Source organism: Triturus cristatus, chromosome 2_2 (assembly GCF_964204655.1).
Source record: "Triturus cristatus chromosome 2_2, aTriCri1.1, whole genome shotgun sequence".
NCBI lineage: Eukaryota > Metazoa > Chordata > Amphibia > Caudata > Salamandridae > Triturus > Triturus cristatus.
Genome location: NC_140582.1, coordinates 989434213 through 989462020, shown reverse-complemented (window position 1 = coordinate 989462020; position 27808 = coordinate 989434213). Strand labels below are relative to the sequence as shown.

At 44.5% G+C, this 27808-nt stretch overlaps 1 protein-coding gene across 3 annotated transcripts in view; it reads right to left on the bottom strand.

Annotated features, from left to right (window-relative positions):
• The window catches only part of CLNK (cytokine dependent hematopoietic cell linker), a 1059843-nt gene that overhangs the window by 338103 nt on the left and 693932 nt on the right, over positions 1-27808 (bottom strand). For 2 of the 3 annotated variants that reach the window (XM_085642413.1, XM_085642414.1), the window contains exons 8-9: positions 15123-15141; positions 6738-6813 (exon numbers count right to left, since the gene is read on the bottom strand). The exons of the other annotated variant lie outside the window; for it this stretch is intronic. In XM_085642413.1, coding sequence (XP_085498539.1) covers positions 6738-6813; positions 15123-15141 — 95 coding nt within the window. The remainder of the gene's footprint in view (positions 1-6737; positions 6814-15122; positions 15142-27808) is intronic. 3 annotated transcript variants of the gene reach the window in all.

The following is a 27808-nucleotide window of genomic DNA, read 5'->3' as shown; positions in this document are numbered from 1 at the left end:
AGACCATCCGATTCCTCGGAAAACCAAGAGGTGCCAAAGCAAAGCCAGTAAGGTCTGGGCCACTTGTGGAACGGGACTCTCTGTATCACGTCTCTGGCTGACGTGCAATTTAAATCCGGTAAACTCCTTCACAAAACAAGAGCAGAGGCCACACAGGGGAGAATCGAAGAAGCCTTTATTTGCAAGTTCGTGGCGAATGCATTTCGGCATCTGTTTGCCTTCTTCAGCGCCCAAGGATTCAGGAGGCTTCCAAATCATGCTGTCCTGTAATTTGTTGGAGCGTGCTCCGACCCCACGAGTAACAGCTCACCTGTTTCCAGTCCTCGGATCTCTTGTGGACTGCACGACCCAGAATGCATTGTAGTTCTTCCAGGTAGGTAATGCATGGGGGAAAAATGTTTCTGCCAAAGTGGTTGCACAGGATACAGGACGTTGTACAATATTCGGAAACCACATTTTCCTGCTTGTGTTGGTGTGCAAAGAGAGCGCCTCCTCGAGTCCCCAATCGCTACAGCCTCAATTCTCAGGAGTCCATTGAGCGGGGACTGACTGGCAATGCAAGCCGCCCAACATGAGGTAGAATACCTCACAACCGCACTTTTTCTCTTCCCAAGCGTCGAGGCGGGTTCCAGACCATCCGATTCCTCGGAAAACCAAGAGGTGCCAAAGCAAAGCCAGTAAGGTCTGGGCCACTTGTGGAACGGGACTCTCTGTATCACGTCTCTGGCTGACGTGCAATTTAAATCCGGTAAACTCCTTCACAAAAAATTGAGCGGGGACTGACTGCCAATGGACTCCTGAGAATTGAGGCTGTAGCGATTGGGGACTCGAGGAGGCGCTCTCTTTGCACACCAACACAAGCAGGAAAATGTGGTTTCCGAATATTGTACAACGTCCTGTATCCTGTGCAACCACTTTGGCAGAAACTTTTTCCCCCCATGCATTACCTACCTGGAAGAACTACAATGCATTCTGGGTCATGCAGTCCACAAGAGATCCGAGGACTGGAAACAGGTGAGCTGTTACTCGTGGTGGCGGAGCACGCTCCAACAAATTACAGGACAGCATGATTTGGAAGCCTCCTGAATCCTTGGGCGCTGAAGAAGGCACACAGATGCCGAAATGCATTCGCCACGAACTTGCAAATAAAGGCTTCTTCGATTCTCCCCTGTGTGGCCTCTGCTCTTTTTTTGTGAAGGAGTTTACCGGATTTAAATTGCACGTCAGCCAGAGACGTGATACAGAGAGTCCCGTTCCACAAGTGGCCCAGACCTTACTGGCTTTGCTTTGGCACCTCTTGGTTTTCCGAGGAATCGGATGGTCTGGAACCCGCCTCGACGCTTGGGAAGAGAAAAAGTGCGGTTGTGAGGTATTCTACCTCATGTTGGGCGGCTTGCATTGCCAGTCAGTCCCCGCTCAATGGACTCCTGAGAATTGAGGCTGTAGCGATTGGGGACTCGAGGAGGCGCTCTCTTTGCACACCAACACAAGCAGGAAAATGTGGTTTCCGAATATTGCACAACGTCCTGTATCCTGTGCAACCACTTTGGCAGAAACTTTTTTCCCCCATGCATTACCTACCTGGAAGAACTACAATGCATTCTGGGTCGTGCAGTCCACAAGAGATCCGAGGACTGGAAACAGGTGAGCTGTTACTCGTGGGGGCGGAGCACGCTCCAACAAATTACAGGACAGCATGATTTGGAAGCCTCCTGAATCCTTGGGCGCTGAAGAAGGCAAACAGATGCCGAAATGCATTCGCCACGAACTTGCAAATAAAGGCTTCTTCGATTCTCCCCTGTGTGGCCTCTGCTCTTTTTTTGTGAAGGAGTTTACCGGATTTAAATTGCACGTCAGCCAGAGACGTGATACAGAGAGTCCCGTTCCACAAGTGGCCCAGACCTTACTGGCTTTGCTTTGGCACCTCTTGGTTTTCCGAGGAATCGGATGGTCTGGAACCCGCCTCGACGCTTGGGAAGAGAAAAAGTGCGGTTGTGAGGTATTCTACCTCATGTTGGGCGGCTTGCATTGCCAGTCAGTCCCCGCTCAATGGACTCCTGAGAATTGAGGCTGTAGCGATTGGGGACTCGAGGAGGCGCTCTCTTTGCACACCAACACAAGCAGGAAAATGTGGTTTCCGAATATTGTACAACGTCCTGTATCCTGTGCAACCACTTTGGCAGAAACATTTTTCCCCCATGCATTACCTACCTGGAAGAACTACAATGCATTCTGGGTCGTGCAGTCCACAAGAGATCCGAGGACTGGAAACAGGTGAGCTGTTACTCGTGGGGGCGGAGCACGCTCCAACAAATTACAGGACAGCATGATTTGGAAGCCTCCTGAATCCTTGGGCGCTGAAGAAGGCAACCAGATGCCGAAATGCATTCGCCACGAACTTGCAAATAAAGGCTTCTTCGATTCTCCCCTGTGTGGCCTCTGCTCTTTTTTTGTGAAGGAGTTTACCGGATTTAAATTGCACGTCAGCCAGAGACGTGATACAGAGAGTCCCGTTCCACAAGTGGCCCAGACCTTACTGGCTTTGCTTTGGCACCTCTTGGTTTTCTGAGGAATCGGATGGTCTGGAACCCGCCTCGACGCTTGGGAAGAGAAAAAGTGCGGTTGTGAGGTATTCTACCTCATGTTGGGCGGCTTGCATTGCCAGTCAGTCCCCGCTCAATGGACTCCTGAGAATTGAGGCTGTAGCGATTGGGGACTCGAGGAGGCGCTCTCTTTGCACACCAACACAAGCAGGAAAATGTGGTTTCCGAATATTGTACAACGTCCTGTATCCTGTGCAACCACTTTGGCAGAAACTTTTTTCCCCCATGCATTACCTACCTGGAAGAACTACAATGCATTCTGGGTCGTGCAGTCCACAAGAGATCCGAGGACTGGAAACAGGTGAGCTGTTACTCGTGGGGGCGGAGCACGCTCCAACAAATTACAGGACAGCATGATTTGGAAGTCTCCTGAATCCTTGGGCGCTGAAGAAGGCAAACAGATGCCGAAATGCATTCGCCACGAACTTGCAAATAAAGGCTTCTTCGATTCTCCCCTGTGTGGCCTCTGCTCTTTTTTTGTGAAGGAGTTTACCGGATATATATATATATATATATACATTTTCCTATAAATACAGCAGTTCGCTGCCGATTCACGCCATTTGTTTATTTCGTGCTATGAACACAATGTGTTTTAGTTTAGCAAAAGGGCTCGCAGAGGTGCATATTTTGGAATCATGTTATATCTTGGAATTGAAGTCCAAACACACTAACAGTCTCAACAAAGATGAAGAAATGGCCATTCACATCCATTTATTTGACCTTCTCAACTTTTCTAGGCAAGGTGCACTGATTTAATTGGTCATAATCATCGATTATGCCTGGCGAGCATTTTGCATTTAATTTCACTTATATCTGGTACAGGATGTTTATGCACATAATTAATGGTTGAAATAGGTTATAATACATATTGGATACACACAAGTGAACTTCATCTTTTGTGTGTTGATATGCTAGGGAATCAGTTACAAGTAGTCTACGCACCCTTTCATGCTCATGAACAGTCACCATTGGGCAACTGGGGTGATAAGATATTTACGGATGTGTTGTTTTTGTATTTAGGATATGCTTCTTGATACATGCTAGCAGTCCTAGTCACAGTCGTGTCCTGCTATTTTGGAGACGCATGGTTTTACTTTATATGGAACCTATATACTTTACATGGTTTCATCTCATAAATGGCTCCTTGAGATGACAAGAGGTTTAACATCATGGTCATATGTTATTATTGTTAATTATTATTGTTTAAAGATCCATGAGCATTGTAAAACAATTTTCTATCAGCTGTTACTTTAGAACTATTAGTTCTCACACAGTATCATGAATGGTTGTTTGACATCCCTCATTCGACTTGGCATCTATTTTGCTTTTCTTAACTTCAGAAATGATTCCTGGAATTCAACAACTATGAAATAGACTTTGCTATGTAATTAGTCGTTTGCAATGTGCTATAATATAGTATGTTGTGATCCATATAATTTACACACGTGCTTTAAACAAACATTTCTTTCCAACCTATTAGACACCTGCATTACCCGATGTGGCTATGGTGTTCATCATGACAATATTGGCTGTGACACTGTGCATTCACAACATTGCATTCTGTCCCCTGTAGTGCTCAAGCAAAAGCAATGTCAGTATATCCGTTAAAAGGCCATTTTGTTCTGCTTTGTAAACAGAACCTTATGTAAGCTCAGAGATGGTAATCAATTTACACAGCAGATAAGATTAAGTTTATGATTCAGTTGTTAATACGTTACTGCTTGTGATATTTGTTCACATGTAGGTATGCCTTTTATGTTCATTAAGGTTTATGTATTAATATCTAAGGGAAGTGGGCAAGCATTCACTTGCAATAGGCCTTTTGCTAAGCAGAAAACAGTTGTGTTCTCAGCACCAAATAAACACATTGTGAGGATCAGCAGTGCAGTGTTGTCTTTATTGGATTATTGCCACATTGTTGATGAGATCCACAGCCCGTTTGTAGCAGTGGCATTGTCAGGGTGGCTCTGGGTTCTTATAGACTGGTCAACGTTTTTGTAGAATTTTTTTTTTTTGGACACCATTTAATGATTCTTCACTAATCTTTAACCCCTTCGATGCTCATGACGGAATGGTAGTAGCCCCCAATCTGCCCCCTGGGGTAGAAAGCCCACTAGAAACCAGGGATTTTTTTTTGTATTTATGTAGGGATGGGGGCTGCTCAAACTGGGCCGGACAATACCCCCACCCCCTCAGAGAAATTCCAGTCTTTCTGCCACCCGGGGGGACAGATGGAGGCAGTGACTCCTGATCTGTCTCCGGGGGGGGGGGCAGAAAGGCCACTAGGCACCAGCGATTACACTGGCTTTTTTTAATGTGTGGGGCTGCCCAGAATGGGCATACCAATGCCCCCACCCCCCAAAAAAAGTAGCCACAGTCTTTCTGCCCCCATATCTGGGGAACCCCCCCCCAATTCTCCCACAGGGCAGCAGAAAGCCCACAAGGCACAGACATATTTTTAGCAATGTGCCTACCTGGGGATTTTGGGCCCTAGCGAAGCCGGGACATAGAGAAACCTAGCAAACCTGTACTTTTTTTTAAACTAGACACCCAGGGGAATACAGAATGGGGTGACTTGCCTGGCTCTCACCAGGTTCTGTTACCCAGAATCCCTTGCAAACCTAAAAACAATTGGCCAAAAAAACAAATTTTCCTCACATTTCTGTGGTGGAAAGTTCTGAAATCTGTGTGGATCCCCAAAATTCCACCAAGCCCGCATTCCCCAAAGTCTTCCGAGAAAAATGGTACCTTACTGATGTGGGTGGGTCAAGTACCTTCGACAGCAAGGGCCCGAAATCTATTCAAGCGACTTCAAAATTACCTATCACAAAACAACCTGGTTTTGCCAGGGGTAGTCCCATGAGTTTTTGGCCCCGGGCTCGGCGGCCATCTAGGGAAACCTACCAAATCCACACATTTCTGAAAACTAGACATGCTGGGGAGTCTAGCAAGGTATGGCTTGTGTGGGTGCACCCAAATTTCCCTACCGAGAATCCCCTGCAAAGCTCAAATTTAGATGAAAAAATCATTTTTTTCCACACATTTTTGTATGGGAAAGTTGTGGCATCACCGGGCTGACACAAATATCTTACCACCCAGCGTTCCTCCAGGTCTCCCAATAAAAATGGTGCTTCACTCGTGTGGGAGACCCAAGTACCCACAACAGGCAAGGGCCCAAAACGTATTGAGGTGACATCAAAATTGCCTACCACAAAAAGACCTGGTTTTACAAGGGGGGTTACCTGGGTTTTTGGCCTGTGCTCGGCGGCCAGCTAGGGAAACCTACCAAACCCACACATTTCTGAAAACTGGACACCTGGGGGATTCCAGGGAGGTAAGGCTTGCATGGCTCCCACAACGTTTTCTTATTCAGAATCCCAAAATGGGCATCCCGTGGTCAAATACCACAGTCCAGGAACTGCGCCCACTCTCATGTAGCAGAAGGCCATGCTCTGTGGGTTTGGCCCCACTGAAAATCAACAGCTATTGTTATCTCAGGTAACTATAGCTCATGCCCTAAAGGTAATTAAAACTCATTCCCTCATCATGTACTGCTAATTTCATCCAATACTGCATCACTCATGACATGTTCTATGATATTATTGATAACATCACTGTAACATATGAAACTACATTATTGATAACCACACTGTGCATGGTGTTTGATATTTAGTTTTTCGCGATTGCTTTTATGTCTCCTTAGTTTTTAATGTGTTCTCAATATCTGTTATTTCTTTACTTTTGTTTACAGTATTTTAGACTTGTTTTTGTGATATTTTTGTTTTTGATATTGGTTTGGCAATATTTGTGCATGTCAATATTGTTTCTGTCGGTATAGTGTCATACAAATGTAGCACACATATCTGTGCATCACACCATGTTCACAAATGTTCTGCTTCAACTAATTCTCAATAGGGAGGTCACCCTTTCAATTCTTTTGTAGTGAAAGTAACATTTGATTGATTTGGGCGGTCTTCAATAGAGAAACGTGCTATATGGCACTCACATTATTATGAGATAATTAGAAATGTACTTCCCAGGTATATGTTCTTTTGAGAGTTCATAACACATTTTAACAGAAAATAAAAGTACTAATTGGATACATTTACAAAGATTCCATATTCATGTATTTACCTGTGATCTGGAAGAGAGTTTAATGCATATTTCATGGACTTCAAGGATAATACTTGTTTGTCTTTGAGATCTGGGACTGAAGAGAACATAAATATTGCACTTTACTTTCACCATGTATTAAATATTGACATTTGTTGGCAAACTGTTTTAAAAGACACTTGGTTTAGCTTGTTTATACAAATAGGATTCCAAGGGATATCTACTAAAAAAAACAGTTGAGGAAGGGAGTATGTCTTACACTAGTCCCTCAACAAACCCCTCTTTGGAATAATTCTCCAACCCCTACTCACCATTGTCAATGCCTCGCCCCTTAAGGCATACTCCCACATTGCTCAAGACAAGCCAGATTCCCCCACCCCTGAGGAAGCCTACACTTCACCCTTATCACTTAGCCTATCACTGGCCTATCACTCACCAAGCCTTTCTGGCAAAATCATCAAAACAGCAGCCTCCACTCATCTCCAAGATCCCATCAGCACCAACTCTGTCCATCATAAAAACCAATCCAGCTTTAGAACACAGCTCCTTAGAAAGTGTACGCAATGTCCTCCTGAGCACTGATAAAGATGAGCACTGCCTCCTAATATTGATGGCCCATGGGCCACCTTCGACATGGTCAAACATGAGCAACACACTGAAGCCCGGAATGGGATTCATTGGCAATGTTCTTCAATATTTCCCCTCTTACCTATCCAACCAACACCAGTTTGTTCACATGAGCACTGAGCCTGGGTGAGTTTTTAAGTACACCAGCGTAACTAGTGTAATTTTGGCAATTTGTGTAATTAAATTCATATGAAATGACCAAGATTACAGCATTATAACACATTGTGGAATTTCAGGGAGTAATCTTTATCTAAACCAAAACAAGACCAAACAACAAAAATCCACAATACAGTTATCAAGATATCCTTAAAAATAGGTTATTCCCTCAATAAAATGTTCTAGAAACAAATAACTCCACATGGAGTTATTATGATGTAGTGACAGATAAAAATCCCAAATTAGGGCACCAACCGCGAGATGCGTAGCATCGGGCATGGAGTCAAGCAGACCCACAAAGAACAGTACCTTGGAATTGATGAAAGCAAAGATGGTGCATGGCGTTGGGGAGGTGATGTTTCGTTGGCGCCGGGTGGTGTCGGTTCCTCACAACCCCAGGGGAGGTGAGCCTTGGTTTCTTACTGCGGTGCAGGGGAGTTGAGAAGTTGGTTCCTTACTGTGTCAGGGCGGTGACGTCATGATGGCGGCGGTTCCTTACCACAGTACGATGTTGATGGATTCAGGAGTCACCCATGTCGAAGATCGGCTTCGCGTCAGGGCTGCTGTGCGAGTCGGGATGTTGTTCATCGTGGACGTCACGAGCAGTGTCCTCAGCTCCGGTGCAGGCAGCGGCCTCGATGACAGCTTTGGAGTCGATGCGGCTTGGCGTCAGCATGCGTCAGGTCCATGGTGCAAGTTGGGCGGTGCGTAGTTCTCTTCATGAGCTGTGCCCACAACTTCGGTGCAGGTTATGGCTACGCTCCCCAGTGTAGGTGTTGCAATTCCCTTCTGTGGCAGCTGAAACAGCAGTTTCAGATGCAGAGAGACAGAAGAAATGAAGTCCTTGTATCCCAGAGACTTCAGAACAGGAGGAAAGCTCAGTGTCATGCCCTTGGAGATCTTTTCTTCAAGCAAGTGACAAAGCAAACAGCAAAGTCCTTTTCTCCTTTCCTTGGCAGCAAGTAACCACTACAGGCCAACCCCAGACAGCAAACAGCACAGGGGCAGTATTCCTCCTCAGCTTCTCCGGATTTTCTCTTTGGCAAAGGTTCCTCTTGATTCCCAGAAGTGAACTAAAAGTCTGGGGTCTGGGCCCCTCTTTTCATACAGAAAAATCAATGGTGCTCTGAAGGCAGAGAGTGTCTGTATCCAGCCAAAACCAGCTTTGTCCTTACTGGTGCAGCTTCCTGGCAGGAGGTACAGACAAAAATTGTTGAAGGCAGACCAGGACTTTCAAGTGAAAGGAAATCTCCTCCACCTACTCTAAATGCATCCCAGGTCTATTCAGCCCAGCCCTGACTCATCAGACCTCGAGGCACTGCCCCTCTCCAGCCCCTGTTATCAAAAAGCCAGACATGCAATACACAAACCTAGCAGAGGCACACTGGATGGTTAGGCAAGAAAATAACTACTTTCTAGAAGTGGTATTTTCAAACACAGAACGTAAAAATAACCCTCACTAAATGATGTATTTTAACATTCTGAGTTCAAGCATACTAGACTTTATTTTTCTACCTTGTTCCCAGGGCCAGTTATGTTTATAAGATGTTATAAATGCAAATACAATCACAATAAATAAACTCCCCATTCTGTCTTACGGGAACAGGTAGTCTTGCAATAGTGAAAAACAAAATTGGCAGTATTTCACTATCAGGACATGCCACACACAACAGGGCAGGTCCTACCTTTCAGGTACAATGCACCCTGCTCACAGGGATACCTTGGGCTTACCTCAGGGGTGACTAATATGTATAAAAGGGATAGTTTGGGGACTGGCAAGTGTGTGCACTTACCAAGTCGACATGGCAGTTCTAGACTGTACACAGGCTCTGCAATGGCAGGCCAGAGTAACATTTACAGGCTGCTTCTGTGGGTGGCATAATCAGTGCTGCAAGCCCACTAGCAGCATTTAATTTACAGGCCCTGCGCACACACAGTGCACTGTACTAGGGACTGACTAGTAAATCAAATAGCCAATTATGGAAACACCAATCCATAAACACAAATATTAGGGAGAGCAGATGCACTTTAGCACTGATCAGCAGTGGTAAAGTGCCCAGAGTCATAAAACCACCAACAACAGGTCAGAAAAAAGTACAAAAGGAAGGCGAAAAGTTCTGGGATGACCCTGCAAAAAGGGTCAAGTTCAAGAGAGACCAATAAGACTCTACTCAATGATAAGATAAAAATGTTTCAATATTCTGCTGGCACACAACTCTACTAGACTGTCCACTATGCTCCAGACATCGGATGCCTTACTCTGCATCTCAACTAGCCCCGATGTCCAAAGCAAAAATATGGAGCTCAACTCAACCATATCAAAAATTTGCATAAAACTGCACCCACCCACTGCCAAGTCAACTTGATTCCCCTTCAGGTCCTCCCGAAATTGAAACACATGCAGCACAGGGTTGAGTTATTTTTAGTGGCTGAGATTAATCCCTAATTTTTTTAATATTCTTTAGTATCTCACACTTAGGGGTCGATTACGGTGTCTGCGGGAGAGGTTCTGACCGGCATCCGATTTGGTCGAATCCGATTTGGAAGCCTTATCTCAGACCGTCTCCGACACATTTCCGGACGACCGATCATGATTTCCCGAAAGCATCCGAACTGTCCGCCTCGCTTCCGAATGGCATTTGGGGTAACGGTGTCGTTCGGAGCCAACTCATACAGGTCTTGGGACTACGTTTTAGTATGAGTGATTAGGATGTTGGATTCAAACAGCCTTTCCAAGTCTTTTGTTCCAACACGAATCGGCTGCCGAAATTTGACTTTGGGAGCCCGGAGCAGGCCCCCCTTCACGTGGGGCCATCCAAATCAGCCCTGTGGGGGCAACCATGGGTCCCCCCTTTCCCTGCCTGCACAAGTGGCAGGCACCATGGGGTGCCTGCCACAGGTTGCAAGCTTTTACTCAACCACCCCTTTTCTCCGTGGGAGCCTGTGTTCCCATTCGGAACACAGGCTCCCATTGAAGTCAATGGGAGTCCGACTGAACAGTGTTGGACTACCTGAACCTGAGTCATTTGGAAGGCATTTCCAAACAGATTCGGATGGACTACTTTCCGAATGACATCGTAATAGGGCCCTGTTAGAAATTAGATTTCTGGTTGGCTAGGGATTTCGCCTGAGCCAGGCAGAAACCACCACTCTAGTCAGGGCAAGGGAGTTCCACGCTGGAGATAACCCCTGCTCACCCCCTTGGTAGCTTAGCACGAGCAGTCAGGCTTATCCCACTGGCAATGTTTAAAGCGTGTGCCCAACACACAAACACAGCAGCAACAGACTAGGCACACTACAAAAGATACTCCACACAAAGTTATATACAAAATAGCCTTTGTATTATCATAAACACATTAGATCATAACCACACATATACACTGTGCCAACTGGCACTAGGCAATATTTACAGGGATTATACACACATGACAGGGCCAATTGGGCCACTGTCAGAACCTTTAGAAAGCAAAAGTAGCAATTGTAAAACACAACCAATAACTACTGGTACAATACTGTACTTAGTATCATATCACCTGCAACATAAACACATTATGTCTGCATCACTTTGGCATAAAACACATTATGCATAACATTTGGCATCCTCATCAGCAAAATACATTATGCAACAACCATATTAGGCATAACCACATTATGCATACCCCTCATAGCAATTTCTGTAGGTATGAACACCTTATGCATAAACATCCTAACATAACCACATTAGGCATCATCACAGTAGGTATAACATTAGGGCCTTGCGGCCTACCAACACTGGCCCCTGGCCAACTGGCCTTTCACGGGGGGACCAATGCCCCTTTGTCCAGAATGTCAGGGCTTGTAACTGGGACCTTCCACTGGCCCCTTTGGCTGCCACCGCAGCAAAGGAATGTGCACAATACGCTGGGGCAGAGGAGTTTATCTCATTCCTTCATTTCAAGAAAATGAAAAATGCCCCACGTTGCAGCTGCCCGCTCTCTCTCGCGGTGCAGCTGTAGCAATTAGACCTGGCACCACTGTGCCTCCTGGGCCCAAACTGGGGCCCTAAAAACAATGTGCCCCACGTTGTAGCTGCCCGCTCTCCTGCAGCGCAACTTTAGACAACAGACACTACACTGCGGCCAAATCAAATTTGCACTGGCCCCACGGTGCCGCCAGGAACATCAACACTGCTCCGTTCTGCCCCCACTCACCGGGTGTCTCGCCGGAGGAACAGCCACCGCAACATCAGGCACCAACAGCGCCCTGTGGCCCCCACTCACCAGGGCTCTCCTGTGACTCCTCTGGTCTCCCCACTGGGGCCGTCGTTCGTTGCAGGGCAGTCACGACACTCCACTTTCTTCCCGGCTATTGGCTGCACCCGTGAGACACCGCCCGGACCTGGTACACCGGTCTCGCTGTCCATCAGCACCCACAGGGCTCTCTGCTTCCTCCTTCAGGATGGGGGACGCTCCACCCCCAGTCAGGCTGGCCTCGCCTGATTTCCGGCTCTTCGTTTGCCCGGATTGGTCCACGGACCTTTCAGGCGGCCCCGCCCACAACTAGGCGGCCTGCCTGGCTTCTTGGCTGGCCGTGCCTCTCTTCTCTGGCTAAAACGTGCAGGGTAGGCTCCCGCCTGCAAATGCACAAAAGCGCGGAGGGCTCCCGTCTCGTTCCACTCCGCTCTTGGACCCCCAAAATGTGGGTGGGCTCCTGCCTCAGTTCCCAGAGGCACCCATACATGCGGGGTAGGCTCCCGCTCTGCAAGGCTGTCAATTGCGGGGTGGGCTCCCGCTATCAGGAGCACGAAAATGCGGGGTGGGCTCCCGCTGCTTTGGTAATGTGGGGAATACCTATGCCGGGATTCCCTCCAGACTCATTGCCGCCTCGCGCTGCAGAGACCACGTCCTCTTCTTCTCGCTGCAGGACTGGAGTCCAAGAACTTCAGAGGGGCAAGAGCTAGGCCTAGGCAGGCCAGCACACAGGGCCCTACTGCGGGGAGGCAGTCCATCATGGCGGTTCCTCCTGGGGCCCAGCAAGTCCAAGTAAGCACAAGCACAATACTTTTATGGGGTCACAGCCCCAATATTTATACACCACTTTTTCTTTGTCTGCCCTGGCACAGGGCTTGGAGAAATCCAGCCTCAACTGGTTCTGGGGGGTGTGGAGCACTTTGTTTACAGGGCTCCCGCACTCCTTTGTCAGGTTGGGGCTCTGTCATCAGACACATCACAGGGGGTTGGAGCCAGCATTCACCTAGGCAGGCACAGACCTATTCAGGATCAGTGGACTACTCCTCCCACTACTCCAAATGCAGATCTTCCATTCAGACTAGCGCTGACTCAGCCTGCCCTCCCTGGAGCCACACACACCTCACCAGCCCCTGTCACCCCAAAGCCAGACATGCAATCCACATCAGGCAGGCAGACACATAGCACACAGAAATCTAAAAGTGGCACTTCTAAAATAGGTATAATAAATCTGTGCACACCGTTGTATAGCATTTATTATCACTATTCCAAACATACCACCTTTACCACACTGCTCCTCTCATATCAGGAATTTCCACTAAAACACTTATCAGGGAATCCACAATGCATTCCTATGAAGGGGCTGCCTCACAGCAGTGAGAAACCAAAATGGCTGTTTGTCACTACCAGGACATGTCACACACTTAAGGTACATGTCCTACCTTTTACCTGCAACGCACCCTACACATAGGGCTAGCTAGGGCCTACCTTAGGGTTGACTGACATGCAGTAAAAGGGGGGTCACAGACATGGTCCACACTTCAGGTACCATGTCACAGCGGCAGTAACACAGTGCGCACAGGCCCTGCAATAGCAGAGGCCTGAAACAGGTTTGAAAGGCTACTTTGGTGGGTGGGGCAATCAGCGCTGCAAGCCCATCAGTAGCATTTAATTTACTAGCCCCGGGTATGTGAGATACCATTTTACAAGGGACTGACAGGTAAATTAAATAAGCCAAACATGTGTAGACCAATCTTACCATGTTTACAAAAGAGAGAGAACATGCACTTTACAGTGGACAGCAGTGCTAAAGTGCCCAGAGTCCTAAAGCCACCAACACTATGTCAGAAAAAAGGCTAGGAGGAAAGCAAAAAGTTCAGGGATGACCCTGCAAAAAGGGCCAAGTCCAACAGGCCCTAAGTAGGACAGGAGTCCCCAGAGGTGGGCTGGTATGCACACTGTCACTGGATCCAATCTACACCTGGCTGATGAGCCATAAATAGGGAGGAGCCAGTCCAGGGTTGCTTGCGTTCCAGTTCTGGGAGGACCTTGCCTGGCAGTTGAGGCTGGATTGTTCCCAGTGAGTCTGGGTCAAGACTGATTTGCATATGGCAGGGTCGAAACTGACATGGCATAGATCGGAAAATTACAATGCGGCCCGAGTGATTACCAGTGGCTGTATCAATTCAAGCATTTCATTCATTGCTTTTTTGTATTCTTTAGCGTGTCGCCTTAAGCAGGACGGGCATGACCAGACGTAGGCCCTGTTCATACTGTGTCACTAGAACCAAGCTTTACCAGGCTGATGAGCCCTAACTAGGGTGAAACCAGTCCTAGGTTGCTTGTGTTCTGGTTCAAGGATGACCTGGTCCGGAAGTTCAGGCTGTACTGTTCCCATTGGAGCATTTTCAAGATAGAATTGCACATGGCAATGTTCAACGTGAGGTGGCATGGTGCCCAAAATCATGTTGGACTGGGATTCGACCTGAGTGATTACCAGTGGCTGAGATTAATTCAAGAATTAGATCCAACATTTATTTTGTATTCTTTAGTGTGTCACCCTAAGTTGAATGTGTATGTCCAGACGTGGGTCCTGTGCACACTTGTCACTGGAACCAACCTATACCTGGCTAATGAGCCAAAACAAAGACAAAACAAGTCCTGGGTTGCTTGTGTTCCGATTCAGGTAGGATGTAGGATGTGGCCTGGCTATTCGGGGTGGACTTTTCCCACTGTAGCAGGGTCAAGAGTAATTTGCATATGGCAATGTTGAAACTGAGGTGGCACGGTGTGCAAAATAACAATAGACTGGGATGCAGCCCTGAGTGATTACCAGTGGCTGAAACTAATTCGTTCCTTTCATCCATCACTTTTTTGTGTTATTTCATGGGGTCACCAAGCAAGGATTTTTTTTAAAACAAACTCCCAAAGCTGGAGTTTGTATTTGAAAAATAAAAACTAATGACAGTGATACCCTGGGACTTTTATCCCAGGGTGTTGGGGGTGGGGATTATTTTTATTTGTTTAGAACTTCTGAGCTGTTTCTGGCAGTCCTGAATAGGGCAGGCAAACTGATGTACTTAGACTTGAAATCCGGTGGGCCGCTAGTCTGAGGTTCCCCTCCCTCCCTTCTCCTGGGGAGCCAACAGGGGCATCACCAGCAGAAGATGACAGTCCTCTTCCCTGAGTGGATGGACGATCAGTTTGGCGGGCAGGTCACTCTTCCATATTTTTGGTATAAAATCCTGTCTGCCAAACTCTAAACTAGACATTACATTTTGTTTATCACTGGTAATTATTGACCACATAAGGAGAAGACATTTTATAATGAATATCCAAAGTCAAGTGCCTTTACCAATCAATTTAGAAAGAATATGAACACTTATAAATTACAAACCTCTCGATGGTCCAAGAGCCTGTCAAAAAAACAAAAGAATGACACACATTGTTTGTTTTCAAATAGTGAAAGCACATTTTGCATTCATGTGTTAATAATCTTCCTGACGTTTATTATATTGTACTGAGCAGAATGCAAATCATGTGTTTTCTTTGCAATAAAACATGGAATCATCTCAGTAAACGCCGTGTTTTTGTGATAAATCTCACTTTAAATCAAGCGTGAACATCATCTACTTCATATAAAAATGAATAACGAGCTACAGAGTGGTGGACGTGGATGACAGAAACATTACCCTGTCTGCTAGGAAATGAAGATTCATGCAGATTGCTAATGTTTATTGCCCAACACGGATTTGGTTGCATCAAAATTTTAAAATAATGCCCCTTAATGTACATACTTTAATGACTTTCATTATTTTCAGACTTGTAAATATCACGCTCTGCTTCTTTTGATGCATTTAAAAAATTATATTTCTCGCACAAAATATAGAGCAGAAAATGGCAAGCAGTAAAAGCCTTTTCATAAAATAGCTATCAAATTCCTAATCAAATTAACTGCCTTCTTTATTTTTCTTATTGGTTCCAGACTCGAGTTTGTTTGAAAATGTTGTATAAGACATATTATATAAATAATAGAACAGTAATTTATAAAGTGCACTTGCAGTCTGTGGAGCAACCTGGAGCTGAAAAGTAGATGTTTTTGTTACCCAACACAATGGTACTCTTTTTATCAACCTTAGAAGGATGAAACATGAACATTTCCACCAGGATCTGAACCTGCGACCATGATGTCAAACAGAAATCCATTGAGCCTCCAGACAAATATATTTTACAAGCTCTTCATTATGCCTTTATTTCTCGTGTGACTGAGAAGCAATAGCATGTGTTAGTGATCAAAACCTTTTGCCTTTACCCTTCGCTTTTTGCTGAAATTCGTTTTTGTTAGACTTAGGACTATGTGAGCTTTACCACTGCTAACCAGTACTAACATGCTTGTGCTCCCTCCCTTATGTATGGTAAAATTGAATAACACCTGATTTCATATTTAGTTTATGCATAAGTCTCTTGTACAGTGGTTTACCCGCAAAACCTACTGTGCCACCCTCCTAATTCGCCCATTGAAATATGCCCCAGGTCTGACATTACAGCATGAATACAGTTTTAAACTGCCAATTCGACTTGGCAAAATAACCCATTTGCCAAGCCTAAAACTCCGTTTTAGTACATGTAAGGTACCCATATAGTAGGACTCAAATGTCCCACAGAGCAGGCTGCATTGGAATTAAAAGGTTGGGAGTGTACTTTTAAGTTTAACATGTCCTTGCTAGTGAAAAACTCATTTTTTTTTTCACCACTGTGAGGCCTACCTCTCCCATAGGATAACATTGGGTTACCTTATTATACTTAAGGAGGGATAACTTTTGATTGGGAACCATGACAAAAGTCCCGGTTGATGTCGGGGTAATTGTATTTTGAAAATCCTCTTTAATGGTAGTCCGATTTTAAGTAACAATTCTGAAAATGGCACCTTTAGAAAGTTGGGATTTTATTATTCTAACAATTTGTGGCTGAGGATTGTTCCTGGGTCACAAAAATGGGTGGAGCTGGCAGCTGACCTTTGTGTATTCCTCCCAGACACTGCAACAATCCCAGCGTCATGGAAAGGGTCTATTATAGCACCAATACACAAAAAGGGCAACGTAAAGGACCCAAAAAACTACAGACTAATAGCCCTAATCGACAACGAAGCCAAATATTACGCTGGCCTCCTATTAGAGGAGCTTCTGGACTGGACAGAAGAAAATGCAGTAATTCCTATTACCCAGACAGGATTCCGCAAACAAATGGGCACAACATCAAACATGCTAGCTCTCTCGCTTCTCATTGACGCCACCAAGGCAGCTAATCTTCCCCTGTACGTATGCTTCATTGACTTCACCTCAGCGTTTGACACTGTCAACAGAAACTTACTATGGTCAAAAGTGGAAAAAAGGAACATCCCATCAGGCCTTCTCTCACAGCTGATTCTACTTCATACGGACACATGGGTCCAAGTAAAGCTAGGGCCAGGAGATTTCCTTTCAAGAAAAATAACAACCACGAAAGGCTTAAAACAAGGCTGTGTCCTAGCTCCAACACTTTTTAACATCTTTATGTCTGACCTGGCACAGCTGCTGGACGAAACTAACTCTCACGCCCCTAGCCTAGGCGGCCTTACTATTTCCAACCTAATGTATGCTGATGACATTGTCCTAATAAGCAGAACACCGATAGGGCTACAACATCTGATCAGCACCACGTTCAAGTACTCAACAGATAACCTTACCATCAACCTCTCAAAAACCAAAACAATGAGGATCAATGCAAAAAGATCATCAGCAGGTTTTCACTGGCACATGGGAGGGACTACACTGGAAACAGTAGTAGAGTACAGGTACCTGGGGGTAATTCTTGAGAGAAAGGGCTTATTCAACCAGCAAAAGGAAGCAATAAAACGGAGGGGCATCAGCGTAGGGATTGCACTAAGGAACCTCAAAACCAAAGCAGTCGGCCGAAGCTTCACACCCCTACTTCAAGTGCTACAGGCAAAACTAACATCGGCCCTGACCTACGGAAGCGAATGCCTCTGAGGACGGGATGCCCAGCAACTGAACAGCACAATAGCGAAGGCCATGAGAATAATCTTCAGTCTGCCCAATTACACCTCCCAGGCACAAATTAGGCTGGAATTTGGCCTGAGAAATCAAACTCTAGAGCGAATGGGTGCCTATGCCAAAAGATGGCACAAGATACAGAGAGGGGAATCCACAAATCTAAATCACCACCTATGGAAAGAGATGGAAAGTAAGACCAAGAGTGCGGCTGCGCTATACCTCAACCACTCTTTAAATTCCCTGAGCCTACAAGAAGCCTGGATGAGCAGTGAATCTCACAACATTTTTAAACAATCAGTCAACGAATCAGTTAGATCCATGTCGTTAATCGTGGATAAAGCAAGCCTAGCAACGCGGGCCCATGGCTGGACAGTTATCCAAAGCTATACAACCAGCCTTTGCCAAAGCTACTTAGGAGTTGGGTTTACTAGGCACACAAAGGAGAAGTTCCTACGTCTACGACTGGGCCAACTTCCAGTTCAAAATCATCTCCCTCCATGGACAAGGCCCAAAGAAACAATCAACTGCCGAGTCTGTGGGAACTCGAAGGAAGACCTCCTGCATCTACTATGCACTTGCAAAGGATTGGACGCAGAGGGCAGATCCCTTCTAAAAAAGCACTTCAACAGGCTGGGCATAAGAACACGCCGGCAGGCAGTAAAGGCTTGCTTGGACGGAACGAACATTCAATTAGCAAGCCACGTTGTCAAATTCTTGGAGAAAGCAGAAAAGAAACAAGAATGACAGAGGGCCAAAACAGGCCGACGCCAACTAACGAAGTGAAATCCGAAACTGATAAGGATCCATCTTACTTGATATCGGTAATGGCCTGACACCGGAATGGTAAAATATGACACAATAATACTGCAGGGGACAGTTATGATTCAACAGACCCAGCAATAAATACCATAGCTCGGCCTAACACCCAGGCGAAAAAAACAACAGACAGTCCTTCTTTTAAATTCTATGCTCAGTATGAAATAAGCACAAATTTCTGTATTTATTATTATGATTTTCTTTTTAGCACCCGAAGCTGTCGTTATATATTTATATATTTGCCATTGTCTTTTTTTTTTTTTTAAACACCAATTGTATTCTATGGTTCTTATATGCTAACAATTGCAATGGTTTTAATTAACTGAGCAATAAAGACTTCACTTACTTACTCCCAGACAGCCGCATAATAGAGGTGTGCCTGGATGGGGTATCACAGGCAGTATGGGGGGTAGAGCAATGCACAGCCTCCTTTGCACTTCAAAAGACTGTACCCTTCTCTCACCAAAGAACTTCCCACTAGCCTATTGAGCCTACATACAGACTGAGACTACAGTAGAGATGCAGGAAATTCCAGACACTTCTGTGAGCAGAATCCTCTAGAAGCTTCTCCCACTCCAAAGGAGGTACCAGGTATAAAAATAGGACACTCAGGCCCACTCCATTGACTCCTGGACCTGCAGAAGGACTCTAAAAGGATAGCCTGCTGCTGTGGCCTACTGTATAATTCAGGAAGGCAGCTTTACTGCACCAAGAAATATTGCTCTCCTGCCTGAAATCTGCTCTGAGCCCCAGAGGACTGCCCTGCTGCTTGTGCCTAGGTCTTCCAGAGTGACTCCAAGGTCTATTTTGGTGGCCTCCTGCTCAGAGGCTCAGCAACAGAAAATACTCTGACCATCTTGAAGCCGCACCTGGACCCTGCCTGAGTGAGTCTGGACTCACACATCTACTCACTCACCCACACAGCCAATCACACAGTCACTTACTCAAAGCAACAGTTACAAACACACAAACACACTCACTTACTCATAAATATGCTAACACTTACTCACTCACCTATGCAGTCAGTGACACAGGCACATACTCACCCATACAGCCACTCTCACATTCACTCACTCACCCATACAGTCACTCATATACCCCATCATTCACCTACACTGCCTTTTACATACCCAGTTACTCACCCATATACTACTGACACATCTACTCACACACCCACACAGCCATTCACACACTCACTCACCCATACAGCCCCTCACGCACACATTCACTAACTCATACAGCCACTGACTCACCCACTCACTTATCCATACAAGCAGTCACACAACCAATCACTCACCCATACAGCCACTCATGTACCCACTCACACACCCATACAGCCACTTAGACACCAACTGACAGACTGATACAGACATTCATACAACCAGTCACTCACCCATACATTCACTGAGACACCTAATCACTTACTTATACAGTCAGTCAAGCATCTATTGAATTAACCTTACAGGCACTCATACACCCACTGGTTCAAAAATACACGTGGTATATAGTTAACACATATAAACTTTTCAAAAACATTTGCAGTCACTGGATGATGTCATCAGTGATGTCATCAGCGATGCCATTTGAAATGCCATCAGTGATGTCATCAGTGATGTCACTGACCTTCTCATGAGTGATGCAATATGTGAGGTCATAAGCAGTGCACTGCTGAATCTTACTGGTTTTGTATGAGTGAAACTTGAGCCTAACTTTAACGTCCCTGTAACCTTTGGTTTTTTCAGTGATATATATACACACACATCTCTCTCTCTCTCTCTCTCTCTTCATATATATTCTTAATTTATATATATATATATATATATATATATTTCAGGCATAGAGTGACGAATAAATTATGCAAAAAGGATGCAGAGAACTCTGGGTAGTTCTCAAGTTTAGGTGGAAAGAAGCTCCATTATAGAATGATAGAGCACTCTCAACACCAGCGAAACTCTAAATTTGCTCACCTCAAATATCTGCTTTTCTATCAAAGTCTTTAAGCGTAGGATTAGACCCACAGTGCCATCCATGCCGAGATAGAAAGGGACAAAATCTTTTACCATATTTAAGCATATATATATATATATATATATATATATATATATATATATATATATATATATATATATATATAGATATACATACATATACATACATACATACATACATACATATGTTATGTTAGCAAACTTGTAATGCGCAACGTATACCCGGAGGTGTCTTGGCGCCGGGTCAATCAGCACAGATGAGAAGAAAGAGAATCTACTGATTGAAAAGCCATGTTTTTAGAAGTTTTCTGACTTTGAGTAGAGAGGGAGACGACCTAATGTGAAGTGGGAAGTGGTTCCAAGATTTAGATGCTCCAACCACGAAACTGTTCCGTCCCCATTTGGATTTCTTGAATCCTATAGAATTGATTTTGAATGAGCGTGGTGATCTTAGATTACTTGTAGGAGTATACCAGGATAGGGCTTTCTTCAGGAAAATGGGTCCAGAATCATGAAGGGCTTTATAGGTAAGACAGAGGGCCTTAAACTTAATTATGTTCTTGACCTTTAGCCAATGGAGATCTTTAAGTGCGGGAGAAACCAATATAGAGGCCTTTGCAATAGTCTATTTTAGATAGTATTGATGTAGAAACAACTGACTTCCTGACCAAAATGGGGAGAAAGAAAAGTATTTTCTTGAGGATTATTAATATATTGTAGGAAGAAGAGACCACCGTATTGATTTGTTTGCCTAAATTTAAACGATCATCTATGATGACCCCCAAACATTTGGTTTTGCTGGTAGGAACAGGAAGGGGCCCCATTTCTGCAGGCCAGCAAGGTACTGATCAAAAATTTGGGTTGGTGCCGAGCAGAATCACCTCAGTTTTCCCGGCATTGAGCTTGAGACAATGTTTGCTCATCCAGGAGTTGATGTGTCTCATACAATTATGAATGCGATGACTGGTATCGTTTGCATTATTGGAGGCTGAAAGCACAATTTGCGTGTCATACGCATATGAGGTGAGAGCAAAGCTGAAGGATTGGACAAGTGGGGTCAGTTCTGCAATGTAAACTTTAAAGAGGGTGGGACTGAGTGAAGATCCCTACGGGACACTACAGGGAAGGCGGAAAGAGGATAGTAGTTTTAAAGCAAGATTTTTTATACCTATTGCTTCCAAGTGGTGGATCAGAGTGGGATGATCCACTGTATCAAATGCCGTGGATAGGTCTAATAGGATCAGCGCAGCTGATCCGCCGTCGTCCAAGATAAACTTAAGTTCATCCGTAGCCTGAAAAGGGCAGTCTCTGTACTGTGTTCTGATCTGAACCAGAATTGGGTGGGATCCAGGCGGTTATTGTCCTTGATGAACTGGCTTAATTGAGTGTTCATCACCTTTTCGACTATTTTAGCGGGAAATGGGAGTCTAGATATTGGCCGGTAGTGTGCTGGATTTTCAGGGTCCAAGTCTGATTTCTTTAGCAGTGGCAGAATGGAAGCCTGCTTCCATTGGGATGGGAAGATGCCTGCCCTAAACATGATGTTGAAGATGTCAGAGAGGTTGGATTCAATAATATCAGGGTCCAACTTGATAACCAAGGGTGGGCAAGGATCGTCCGGCGAACCTGACTTAGTGATTAAAATGAGATTGTTTATTTGCACGGAGGAAACCAAATGGAACGAATCAAAGATGTCCGTAGCTGGGACTTGACAGGGAGACCAACCCTTTTATCTAGATAAATGGGTAGGAGGTTATTGCCGGGGTCAATCAATTTTGCTCCTGAAATACAAGGCGATTTTGTCACAGAATGACTGGCTGATTCAGTCCCCTTCATAGTCAGGTTGTTTGGTGTGTCACCTGATGAAGTTCTTTTGCAGAATTTTTGGCTGATTCAATTTGCAATGAGAAGTAAGACACCTTTTCATTTACCAGAAGAGACTTGTATTTGGTTAGTGAGAGTCTGTAAATTTCTCTCTCATGAGAGACATATTGGGCTCTCCATTTCCTCTCTTGGCGTCTGCAGCCTTGTCTTTCAAGCCTAAGGGCTTCTGAGAACCAAGGAGCGGACGGACAGGCCCTGCCTTGGCAAACCTTTTTAATGGGGACAGTTTGGGAAAAGGCTGATTTAAGCAATTAGAGTAATTCTCTGCTGCTAACTCCGGATTGCCGACAGCTGATGGAACAGAGGAAATTGCTGTAATTGATTCTGATCAAGTTTAGCCATTGCTCTGCCCTGGGCTGAGGAGTGCCACGTATTGACAGCAGTATTAACTATCAGGCAGTTAAGTGTAAAGTATATGGCTGAGTGATCAGAACAAGCCAGAGGAAGCGCTTTAAGACTGGAAATGATTTTATTATTAGAGAATAATGCATCTAGCATATGCCCTGCACTGTGTGTGGGTTCAGTTATGCATTGAGAGAGGTCAAAGGCATTCATGATTTCAAGTAAGTCGATGGTGTCCTTGTCATCAGTCTGATCTAGATGGAAATTAAAATCTCTGAGGACTGTATAATCAGAGTTACAGATATCAGCTTCAAGAAGTGAACTGATAGAGCTTAGTAAGCCGGATCTGGGTCGGGTGGACTGTATATGAGAGAACCTCTGAAAGTATGTTTTTTGGTAATTTCTATATTGAACGACAATGCTTCGCAGTCATCGGACTGTATGGCCGTGAAGTTGACCCCAAAGTGTTCCCTATAGATAGCGGCTAATCCCCCTCCTCTTTTTAGCAGACGGTCTTGTCTATACAACTGATATCCAGTAGGAGTCGCCTTGGGGAGTTCTGGCATGGATGTGTTGGTAGCCCAGGTTTCCGTGATAAACGTAATATCGGATTTTTGAGAGTCAATGATTTATGCCATTTAAAAGGCATGTTTTACTAAAGAACAGGCATTTACGAGGGTACAAATAAACCCTTTAGAATCATCCTTTCGGAGTGTTCTTGGGCTAGGATCGATAGGACTGGGCAAGGAACAGGAGCCGGAGAGCTGAAAGCCACATGTCTTACAACCTTCCTCCAAGCCAAGACAAAAGGCTGGCATGTCAAAATGCTTACAATTTATGTTGTGTTTATTTAAATTTGGGAGTTCCTTTCTGGAGAAAGACATTCTGGTTGTGGCGCCTGGAGCAAAACCGGCAGGAGTCCTGGCGCCATATACCCAATAACATAAAAATTTTACAAATCATATGAATTTTATTAAAAAGGAACAACTAAACATAAAAATTACAATTTACCCCAAACATTTAGCATTTTAAAAACATTAATTATATAATGATACCATTTTAAATACACAAAAACATAATGATATAGATTTAAACAATGTAAATTAAACTATAAAATATACAAATAATACATATAGTATTCCCACTCCAATTCCTGTAACAGTAGGGACAGATTTGAACTCAGTAGAGGTAAACTTTATCATTCCCACTCCAGTCAGAACAACAGTAAAGTAAGTGTTGGATTGCAGTGGGGTAAACTTTACTATTCCCACTCCAGTCAATGCAACAGTAGGGAAAGTGTTGGATTGCAGAGGAATAAAATATACTATTCCCACTCTAGTCAGTGCTAGGGGTGGGTGGAATTTGCGAAATCCACTTTCGCAAATTATAGCGAAAATGTTAAAAATTATCGCAAACATGCGGAAATATCGCGAAGATGCGGAAGTTTTTTTCCCGCATGTTCGCGAGATTTTCTGCATGGTTGCGGCTCGCCAACTTACCCATGTGGTTGCTCGCGGGCATCTTGTTTTCAGTTGTCTCGCGGTGCATGATCGCGAGAAGAAAGACGTGATCACGCAACGCATGACGTCACTGCGGGCGCGAACTGTCGCGAGACAGCGCAAATGGCTAAAAACAATACAACATCTCATGGAGAACGCGACCGAATCAAGAAAACTTGTCGGCGAACGCAGGGATTCAGGTAAGGCAATCTCGCGCACGCGAGAATGTATTATTTTACAGCGCGAGCAAGAAACAAATTATCGCCAAGCTGCGGAATGCGGAAATTTTGACATTTTCGCGCTTTCCGTGGAACGCGAAAATGTCAAATTATCGCAATTTCCGCGAACGGAACGAAATTTTAGCCCAGGCCTAGTCAGTGCAACAGTAGGGAGAGTGTTGCATTGCGGAGGGGTAACATTTACTATCCCCACTTCAGTCAGTGCAACAGTAGAGAAAGTGTTTGATTGCAGAGGGGTAACATTTACTATTCCTAGTCCAATCAGTGCAACAGTAGGGAAAGAGTTGGATTGCGTAGGGGTAAAATTTACTATTCCTACTTCCTCAGTGCAAAACTAGAGAAAGTGTTGGATTGCATGTACTGCTCCCAATGCACTCTATGCAACATTAGAAACAGTCTAATTCAGTTCAATAAAATAAAATATTTGCTAAACTATACAAAATAACAAAAAATATAAATATTGAAAAGTGTGTATATATATATATTCACAGAAAAAACCATAGGTTTCAGGCACGTTATAGTTAGGAATTAGCATTTAAAAAACCTCAGAAATTCACTGAAAAACATAGCTTTCAGGGGTGTTATAGTTAGCTGGACTTTTCACTTGTACAAAACCATTGAAATTCCCCCGTTATAGTTAGTTCAGCTAACTATAACTCGCGCGCCCGCAATGCACTGCTGATGACGTCACATATTACATCACTCATGACATGGTCAGTGACATCACTCATGACATCACGGATGGCATCTCAAATGACATCACTGATGACATCACTGATGACATCATCCAGTGAATGTGTGTTTTTCTGAAAATTAAATATGTTTTATATATGTATATCTCAAGGTCGATGGAAGAATAAATGGGTATATAAGTGTCTAAATGGATGATTTGTTTTTGAAAAATTGATTGTGTAACTGACTGATTAAGTGTATCATAGTGAATACATGGCTTAGTGAGTAATGTTTAAATATGTAAATATCTGTATCAGTCTCTCACTTTGTGTATAAGTGGCTGCATGGGTTGGTGAGTAGCTACATGGGTGTCTATATAGGTTATTAGTTGTTTTTTTGAGTATCAGTCTGAGTGTCTGCATGGTTCGGTGGGGGGGATTACGTAGTGCATAGGTGCATGAATGAGTGACTCACTGTTTGTATGTGTTGAAGACAGCATGTGTGCAGGACTGTATGGGTGGACGAGTGTGTGTATGGGTGTGTTAGTGAGTGAATGACTGTCTCAATAGTGTCTTTATGAGTAACTACATATGTTTTAAACTAGTATATGTGACTATTGGTGTATATAAGTGAGTATATGTGAGAGTGAGAGATTGAAAGAGTTCCTGTATAAATAAGTATGTGTTTGTTTAAAAGACTAAGTATGTGTAAGTATCCATAGAAGTAAGTGTGGTGGTGTGTGTATAACTGTATATGCAAGTAAATGTATGTTTGATTCTTTATTAGCATGAGTGACTATGTGTGTGAGTAACTCTATGGATGAGTGGCATTGTGTAACAGGATGTATAGGTGTACATATGATGAGTGAGTACATGTATGAGTGACTGTATAGGACTGTTGGTGAATGAGTGGATGTGTATGTGGATCTTAGAATTACTGAAGAGGCTGTTGTAACTGGTATTGGTATGTCCATTGTTTTGAAAATTTTAGTCTCTATTTTTGAATGTGTGTATCAAAGGTTATATTAGGGTGAGAGGTGGTCTGCCACTCTATCACAAGGATGATGTCATCAGTGATCAGTGATGTCATCAGTGATGTCATTTGAGAGGTCATCAGTGATGTCATGAGTGATGTCACTGACCATGTCATGAGTGATGTAATATGTGACGTCATCAGCAGTGCATTGCGGGCGCGCGAGTTATAGTTAGCTGAACTAACTATAACGGGGGAATTTCAATGGTTTTGTACAAGTGAAAAGTCCAGCTAACTATAACACCCCTGAAAGCTATGTTTTTTTCAGTGAATTTCTGAGGTTTTTTAAATGCTAATTCCTAACTATAACGTGCCTGAAACCTATGTTTTTTTCTGTGAATTTCAAAGGTTTTTTAAATGCTAATTTCTAACTATGCCTACAGAGATAGGACATGTGAAGAAAGAAGAAAAAATGCACAGAAAGAAAAAAAAGAAGTGCAGAAAGAAGCAACAGAAGTCCTCAAAGACGAAGAAAAGTGCAAGAAGAAGGATAACGTGCAGAAAGAACAAAAAGAAGAGCAGAAAGAAGCCTTGTTGCAAAATCATCCTGTACCCTCAACTTTTTCAGACGGATACTGGTGGTAACTGAGTCTAACTAACCAGTCCTAGAGCCAGTGCTATGTTAAAAGACAATATAGAATACAGTGAAAACACCTACATACACTAGGGAACATTATGCGTTGGGGTGCCCCTGTGATTAGCATGACCTGCTCTGTAAGCCCGTAGTATATAATAGGGCAGGGGGATTAAAACTACCTCTTAAAACAGGCCACAGGGCGTTTTTGCACACGTTAACTCAGGCCCCGTCCCCTCCCTTCACCACTGTGTAAACACGCCCTGTGTCCGTTTTTAGTTGGGAGATTAAGTTCATTTGAATCCTGAGGGTCCCTAGGGTCCAACTAGCCCACTAGGTACCTCCAGTAAGTGCCACAGAGCTGCGTTGCAGAGAGGTGTAAAAAGTGGCACGGCCTGGACCACCTCTCTGCAATGCAGCTCAGTGGCGCTTACTGGAAGCACTTGGTGGGCTAGTTAGCCCCCAGGGGCCCTCAGTATTGAAGGGAAATTATATCCCCAATTTAAAACGTGCCATAGTGCGTGTTTGCACACGTCACCTCAGGCCCTGTCCCCTCCCTTCACCACTGTGTAAACGCGCCCTGTGGCTGTTCTAAGTTGAGAGATTAAGTCCCCTTGAATCCTAAGGGTCCCTAGGGTCAAACTAGACCACTAGGTACCTCCAGTAAGCGCCACAGTGCTGCGTTGCAGAGAGGTGTAAAAAGGGGCTTGGCCTCAGAACACCTGTCTGCAGCGCAGCTCCCTGGCGCATACTGGAGATGCCTGTTGGGCTAGCAGGGACCCTCAGTATTGAAGAGGAATTAATTCCCCAACTTGCAACTCGCCAGGGGGCGCGTTTGCAGAGTGCTGCAAGGAGGGGGCGTGGCCTCCGGCACGATGCCAGTCTTTTATTTATTTTAATTTTTTAAGAAGGGGGGCTGTGTGGTTCCCCTTCTTATTCTAATTTATTGGCCCTGATGACCCCATCCCCCAGGGCCTGTCTCCT